Here is an 8,125-nt window from a genome sequence, read left to right as displayed (position 1 = left end):
TTGTCGAAATATTAACCCGTCGTCGTTCGATTGAGGTTAAACTCTTCTCTTTGGCGAAGGCCCTTGGCCTTTAGGGTGTTATTTCGAACTTGTCGAAATATTAACCCATCGTTGTTCGATTGAGGTCGAACTTTTCTCTTTGGTGAAGGCCCTTGGCCTTTAAGGTGTTATTTCGAGCTTGTCGAAATATTAACCCGTCGTTGTTCGATTAAGGTCAAACTCTTCTCTTTGGCGAAGGCCTTTGGCCTTTAGGGTGTTGTTTCGAACTTGTCGAAATATTAACTCGTCGTTAGTCCCAGTTTTTGGAGAATCATGTATCCTCTGGTGGAGTCCCAGTTCGCTTAATTATGTTCGCGTTGGAGAGTGTAATATCGGAGAGTACGAAACGTTGCTGTTTTGCTCACGTTTGTTTCATGCATACATTAGAGTTTTCTTGTCTAATCGTTTCGCCTTTCGGTCTGGAGATGTTATTGGTGGGCAATATTTCGGTTGTTTTGTAGTAGTTTCCCATTCTCCGGTTGAGGTGTTTCTTTGCTTGCTCGCCTGCACAACGCTTATGTTCCTGTTTGAGCAAAGAGCAGAAGGTGAGTCAAAATGATATTTTCCTCACCCCGATCCGATGAGTCGGTGAATGAGGGTGGATTTGCAACGTTGCTCGTTTTGCCTGGTGTTTCGATGGTTGATGGGGCGATGGTTTCTAAATTTGGTGATTGTATCCAGCTTTGTTTCCCCTTCTATGTTGTGCTTTTGTCTTGTGTGGGTTGGGCTTTGCCTTAGTGCTCTTTTCGGTTGGTAATCGTGTTTTCGGTTTTTGATCTGGAAGAGACTAGAAAATTTCACTAAGAAATCCCCACAGACGGCGCCAAATTATTTGACTCAAAAGATATTAGAATCTTTTTGAATAAATCAATCAAATAGGATGAATGAGTAAATCTTAGTTTAACATAATAAATTCCAGATCTGTAAATTAATTGGAAAAAGAATGCATAAGATGAGATAGAGGTAACCACTTTTATTGATATTTTTCGTTGTAGCTCCCCTTAATCAATGGAGGAGACCCCATTACATATTCTTTTTTAGATTGTCTTATTCTCCCTTCTATTATGAAGATTAAAGAGGAGGGGAGCAGGGAAAAAAATAAGAGCCCTTTTTACAAGCCGCTCCCCCTATATATAGTTATGGAATCTCTGTTATATACTTGTTTTGATGCTCTTTCATGCTACGTCCGCCTCCGTCGTCCTTTCTGACTTGACGGATATTGTGAGCACGTTATTTAAAATAAAACATGTCGTCTTTCGCTGTCTCGCTGCTTGGGTGGGATGTCGGTCAGATCAACCGTAGCGGTTAGATTTTGACCAATACAATCAACACTTGATTATGATACCACGATTTTGCTATAAAAATGAATGAAAGCGACATGAATTGGCCAATTCTGGTTAATGTACCCCACTTCTTTCCTCTTATGTTCTTAATTAATTTTATTAATACACCTCCATTATCTATCTAAGCAAGAGCAACCTTACAATCACCGTGGAGCTGACGTGGCAGTCTACATCATCACCGACTTTAGCTAGGGTGTGCACGGATCGGATCAGATCGGATTTAGCACATTTCGGATTCGAATTTCGGATTTTAAAAAATGCAATCCGAATCCGATCTGAATTATATCGGATTGGATTGGATTTTAAAGTTTGGATTGGATCGGATTTCGGATTGTATTATTATGCCTCAAAGTTAAACTAATATGAATATTTTCTTTGTAAAAGAGACAATACATTAAGAAAAATTCATGTTTATGCAATTATGAGAGTACTATGATGCCAATATCGCTAAATCTAGCAATTGTAAAGGTAATAACTTGGAGGTTGATGTAAAGGAAGTACTGACTATCCGAAATTAAAGTGTAGTATTTATATATGCCCTAATAATTTCGAATTTCGGATCAGATCAGACTAAAATATATCAATCCGAATCCGATCTGAAATCCGAAATTTCAATAAACACAATCCGAAATCCGATCCAACCCGAAATCCAAAATCCGAAATTGAATGGATCGGTTCGGATTTCGGATATCCGATCCGAATGAACAGCCCTAACTTTGGCCCCACACCCGGACCCACTATGATGTAATCGTGACGTGCATGATTCTATGATTGCCCGCGGACCTAAGCTCAACCCTAAATTACATCTCATTACAACATTTGAAGTCCGTGAGGACCCAGACTCCGTCCACCTTATTTTAAAACTCGTATTATCCCTTTGGATCCTTATTTGTAGCTTATAAGACCTAGTTGTTGGGAGGTATTTTCGCTCTCCTGGATTGAATTTGTTGATTTTTTCATCGATCTGAGATTAAATTAGGGTTTCGAATTGAAAATTTCCTCAGGCTTAACATCGGATTCTCGAATCAAGTTGCTGATCTTCTCTCACAAAATTTAATTTCTTATAAAAAGTCACCTAGGAAACTGAGATATAAAATGGTTTATTCAGAGAAACAACAATCTATGGACAATCGGGAGGTGAATGAGGTTGAGCAATCGCATAACGGCGAGGAATTGGAGGAGTCGTCATCTTCGACATCGGCGGTGGTAAGCACATCAACGTCAGGACTGACGGAGAGGTTGACGCAGATTCTTGTGGAGGAAGGAGATGGAGATCTATTGCTTCAGCGGAGCGATCGAGAGAATAATGTAATGCAGTGGCTTCAGGCTCTGGATATGCAGGTCATGGGGGCTTGCCGTGCCGATGAAAGGTTAAAGCCTTTGTTGAAGATGAATGTTGCCTCTGGTGCTGCCGAAGACGGCTTATTCTCTCAACTTAGTCAGGTGCTGTTCCCGAATCTACTATATTTCAATCTACATATCATTTGCCGAATATATGCTTAATTTCATTGAGAAAGCATACAACCTTTTTGAATGATTCCTCCATAATAAAATAGTATATCTGGAGTTCGGTTTAGGTTTTATATCAAATTTCATTTTTGTGTATTATCCGTGTTAGAGATTCATCTTTTAGGGTAACTATGCTGACCGTCCTTTTTGTCTTGGCAGCATTTTGAACCGGCAGAAGTCGGTATGCTAGTAAGGTGCTTGTGCATTCCACTCGTTTCAATACGCGTTGGGAAGATCAAGAAGGAGGGAACCCTCTTGTGCCCAACCGCCACAAGGTAGTTACGGTGAACTGTGCCTTCTACACTAATTTGATGCGTTTGGATATTGGATCTAATATCCATCCACTTTGATAGTTAATGTTTTGTGTTCTGATGTAGTAACTTTTAACGTGAGTTAAATCAGCTCTATCTCAATGGAGTGGTTGACCTTGTATACTGTTCATTATGTCCACTTCTTTCTCCATAACAGACTGTCCTGAAAGTTAAAGCTAGTATGATTTCTTAACCAACATTGCATCTTAGCAATGTATCTGTTCTGGAAAAAAAGAGTGGCATTCAGCTGGTCTTTTTTGTTTTATCCTTTTTGTGACATGCTAGACACCCCGGCAATGCTTACACCATATCTATTGGCATGGGGAGGAGTGATGTAAAAGCAAACCTGCGTAGGTTAATATGACATCTGGATTAGTTACCTACTGAAAATACCATTATATATGTTGTCCACTTATAATTGATTAATTAAATAGTATTTGAATCTGGTACTTATTTACCTGCCTTCCCATTTGAGGGGTAGTATGCAGATGTCTAGTTTTTCAGTTGAATTGCCATCTGTCCAGGTTGAAAATTTATTATTTATTTCAGCAGTAAACAAGAGCGCTGTTATAATTATGTGGGGACTGATGGGTAACTAATAGGATGAGAATTCTGAAGTTTATGTAATTTTGCCTTTCATGTTCTTGCTATAATTGAGAAATGGAAACCTGTTCTATATATATGTGTGTGTGTGCGCGCACACACACACATTTTAATATTTTATGACCTCATACTGTGTCGTGGCTATTACTAACAGGAGAAAGAAATACTGCACTATGTACCACCTCCTCTTTCCTTTTTCTGACTGCTGCCTATTTTTTTTTGTTATTTAAAGTGTGTTGCCTGAAATTTACCGAATAAAGTTGTTCTTGTATTGTTAGTTCCATAATAAGATGTAAGTATACTTGTTCAATGTTAGATTTTAGCAGGGAAACTCTTCTTTATCGATCCGTAAAACTTGTTTAGGGTTCACATTTTGAGTATATTGTACATGAATTGCAGACACATCTTAACCATCTTTTGATCGGTACTGAATGCTGGATATTATCTTTAACCCCTGCGTCTTGATTTGAGAGTATTCATAGCTAGGAGGTGCATATTGACATGTGGAGACACCATGAAGGTTGGTGTAATGTGTACATTTGTTAATTTGTTTTGAAGCAAATTGAAAAATAATTCTTTGTTCGGTTATCTTTGAGAGTATTCCATCTCTTAAGATAAATTCGCAGAAGGGTGTTTGAACCTGTTAGTGGGTGATGTTCTAGTATACGTGGTCTATGTCTTACCTTTGCTTCCTTCAGAATATTTTTATTCCAGAATGTCCAAAATCTTTTTTTCTTGGTCATTTTTTTGATAAATTGTAAGATACTCTGTTCTTAATTGAATAATAATATGCCTAGTCTGGTATTTCTGTTCTATGCCTTAAGTTGTTGTTTATGAGTAGAAGTTGCAGGATGCTGTATTGTTTAATATTAATGGTGGCAATTGTTCATGCTTCCAAATGAATATATCTTTTCACTTGTAGGTTATGTGGGCGTATACTAGTATGATTCTGAATTAAGAAGAAGTAAAGGTAGTTTCATGCTCCTATAATACATGATTTAATTACTTTCCATCTGAATTATCTAAATGTCTGTCTTATACTTCCTGTGTGTTCTGTGACATGGTTTGGCTGCCTTCTATCCAAAATCTGTTGAAGTTCCAATATTGTTGAGTTGACTAATTTCTGTTGTTTAAATGCTACTGCGGTGTTGTCTGTCTATAGCTTTATATTTGCTTTCAAGTTATGCAAACAATGTGCTGTTTAAAATTTAATCTCTCTTTTGAGCTAACATTTAGTTAACAAGGCAATTGCTTACTTCTATTTGTGTGTCTAAGGAAGTAAATGGATTCTTGCTTTGCATATCTTTGCGAAACTAATTTGTGTGATTTAGGTATATAGTATGTTGATTCAGTATCAATTATGTGAATGGCAGTGTGGTTGGCTTCTCCTCTTCCCCCCCTTTCCCACAAAAAAGGGGTTACAAAGAGAAGTAGTCGTTATAGGATAGGGAAAACCTCTCTTGTAGTTGTAGCTGTGTTATTTGCCTGTATTTTTGGTCTAGTTAGTAGAGTTTTTTACTTGATCAGTCTTTGTTTTTAGAAACATTATAAGTCCACCTGAATGATAATCTTTTTTTGTATGACAACATGATTGGTAGTACATGTATACGTTCAATGTTGCATTGGGGCTAATAAGAATTATTATTTATTTATTTAAACAATAGAAAAGATGAAAGAATGCAGTTTGTTGGAAGAATTCAAGACAGTTACCATTTAAGAATTGCAGATTATCCGGCTATCTACAGGTTCTATTTGTTCCAAGCTAACTTAGAGAGTTCCTTAGTAAGAAGGGTGTAATACTAGGTTATTGGTTTGGACCTCTTCCTAAGGAATTAGATATAGGATGCTCAAGTGATAATTTTATGCTTTATGTGCTCACAGTTCACATAATTCTGTAACTTGATGAAGTCTGACTTCTTCTAAACATTTCTATATATCTTTTGTTGCAACAGGGGAAACTTAAACCTCACAGTTCTGCCCACATCTGAGTTGCGCATCTCATTCATTGGCGACGATGGTAGCACAGAGAGACTGGCAACATTCTTCTGTCAATCTGATTGTGCTGCTGTGGAGATTAAAGATATTATGGCCGACAATTCCGGGCGGTCTTTCCTGATAAACATTCCTGATGGTGAGACTTCCTATTTTTGGTGCTCAGAAAAGTCTAAGCTCCTTGGCGATGAGCTGAAAAGAAAGGTAGACTGTTTCACACAATAACTGCAATCAACTTTTGAATTTTGTTTGCACTTACATATGTAGCAAGCTAGTCACATAATTAATTCTCTTTTTTTATGCTTGGATAGATGAAGGATTTGCTTAAGAAGAAACCTTCCTTGGCTGAATTAACTGGAATCAGTGAATCCCGGATAGACTGTTTTGCCATACGTCTTCGAGCTTATCTCATTGGTTCAGCAGTCACAAACGCTCGAGCAAGTTCAATGCTGGCAACAAATCCTTCTGGGAACGGCCGTGTTGGTTCATGTGAATATGGTCTTGATGCTCAGACATCAGTTACATTTCAAAAACCTCAGCGCTCTCGGCATTATAGTGTTCAAGGACCAAAATCCAGCCCTCTTAACCTGGGTAGCCTTAGTCCTAGGTCTAGTTCTTTTAAAGAGAGCTTGCTCAGGAACTCATCATCACTACGCATTGCTAAAGACAGGCTAAGGCGCCGTGGAGATAGCAATTCATGCTTGGATAGACAAACTCCTACACCGGGCAGAGTAGATGTGCCTAGTTCAGTTCACTTACAAGACGAAAAGCTTCCAGGAGAAGCAAATCCTACACTTGCTTCGGAGCTACTTGTTGCTGACCTTCCCTTTGTAGGCTCTGCTGCTATTATCCCTTCTTTGGATTCAACGGTCTTCTCTCCTTATTACTGTTGGTGCCCTCCTGCTGCGTCCACTCCTTACTCAGTTGGAACTCCACATCTGCCTATTTTGTCTAAAGAGTCGTTCTCACTACCACAACTCTCTTCGATGGCAGCTGCTCGTTCATCTAGTATTTTGACAACAAAGCTGCCACTTACTGTCACCAATGTCTCAACTTTAGATTTGCCACCTCTGCTGCCTGACCCATTGATCAGGTTGCCACTATCTTTGCCAGCTTCGCAACAGATTCCTTCTTTCACACCATTGATGTGTGATCCTATTGTTCATATTCCAGTTATTGATGTTTGCTCTTCAGGCCAAGGCTACTTAGTAAGTACTGGACCTGCTATATCTGGAACTCTTCCACCATTGCACCCAAATATTGTGAATCCTTTAATCCCACAAACGGAATCAGTACTTGAAAAAAATGCCAGGGAGACACTCCGCTTGCTCATAAATGGTTCTAATCAGCCCAGCACACAGCTAATTGATGTACTGCCTTCTGTGCTGTCCAGTAGCGAACAGACCCAAAATATGTTGGGTGCCGGAAGCCGGGGTCTTTACTCTGGATCCATAGATGTTGGTACCATAGCCAATGGTTTTGCGACAAGAGGTTTGATGTCACTTTCCGAGAGGCCTCTTGGAAGGGTTAGCAAATGGCAGTTCAGCACAGGGAACATAGTTGATCAGGTTGACAGACGATTGGGTTCTGGTGAATTGGATGAGGGTTTTACAGATATTGAAGAGGAAAACTGAAGTGAAAATGTAGTCGTTTTGTTTCCTTTAAATGTATTTCAGGTTTTGCTGCTGAAGCTGTAGATATCTTTGCATGTGGCTTTCTTTTGTCGAATGTAATTAGTCTTGAATTTGTATGCTCAATTTTACCTTTCTCGGGTTGTGATAAAATGGTCTGTTAATTAGACTACTGTGTCTTTTACGTGCCTGGTTCTGCCGGAAGCTCTTGAGAACATTAATCATCTGTATTGCTAGGCTGCCGGCTCGACTAAATCCTTTTTGAAAAATCCTGCATCTTCTGGATTAGAGAAACACGGTATACCCAACAGCAGTTAATTTCATATAAATTTAAAATATTCTCTATATACGTAATTTATAAAATTTTAATATCATTATATGTCATTAAACAAATCTCACTTTTTAAAGGACCAAATTATCTCTTAGAGGTTCTTTCATGTATCTTCAATCAACATTTCATTGTGATAATATCATCTCTCTCAAAATTCTACTAAGCACCAAATCTGGTTCTTTCACCTGTTTATTCTTTTCAATTGTAACACAATCACTTCTTTCAAGTTTTTCCTTACAAGCAATTAGTGCATAGTGGAGGAAAGGATGAAGAGAAAATTGGCTTGCCATAGCGATGAAAAATACTTGGAAAGGGCGATAAAGTTTCTTTTCCCATTGAAATTCAATTAGGAGGAGTGAAATTATT

General features: G+C 38.5%; 1 protein-coding gene across 1 annotated transcript; it reads left to right on the top strand.

Moving 5' to 3' along the window:
- The first annotated feature begins 2,203 nt into the window (after positions 1 to 2,203).
- On the top strand, positions 2,204 to 7,595 carry LOC107774033 (uncharacterized). Its single transcript, XM_016593475.2, has 4 exons — positions 2,204 to 2,825; positions 3,051 to 3,166; positions 5,758 to 6,001; positions 6,109 to 7,595. The coding sequence occupies exons 1-4, from the start codon at positions 2,478 to 2,480 to the stop codon at positions 7,429 to 7,431; spliced, it is 2,031 nt and encodes a 676-aa protein (XP_016448961.1). The 5' UTR covers positions 2,204 to 2,477; the 3' UTR covers positions 7,432 to 7,595.
- The last annotated feature ends 530 nt before the right edge of the window (positions 7,596 to 8,125 follow it).

Source organism: Nicotiana tabacum, chromosome 6 (genome assembly GCF_000715075.1).
Source record: "Nicotiana tabacum cultivar K326 chromosome 6, ASM71507v2, whole genome shotgun sequence".
In the NCBI taxonomy this organism is placed as follows: Eukaryota; Viridiplantae; Streptophyta; class Magnoliopsida; order Solanales; family Solanaceae; genus Nicotiana; species Nicotiana tabacum.
The sequence above is the reverse complement of the archived record's forward strand: the minus strand, read 5'-3'. Positions and strand labels throughout refer to the sequence as shown.

Coding starts and splice junctions, on each gene's coding strand:
- LOC107774033 (XM_016593475.2), top strand. CDS start 2,478: ATGGTTTATTCAGAGAAACAACAATCTATGGACAATCGGGAGGTGAAT. Junction 2,826..3,050: donor TATTCTCTCAACTTAGTCAG/GTGCTGTTCCCG, acceptor TTGTCTTGGCAG/CATTTTGAACCGGCAGAAGT. Junction 6,002..6,108: donor GCGATGAGCTGAAAAGAAAG/GTAGACTGTTTC, acceptor ATGCTTGGATAG/ATGAAGGATTTGCTTAAGAA.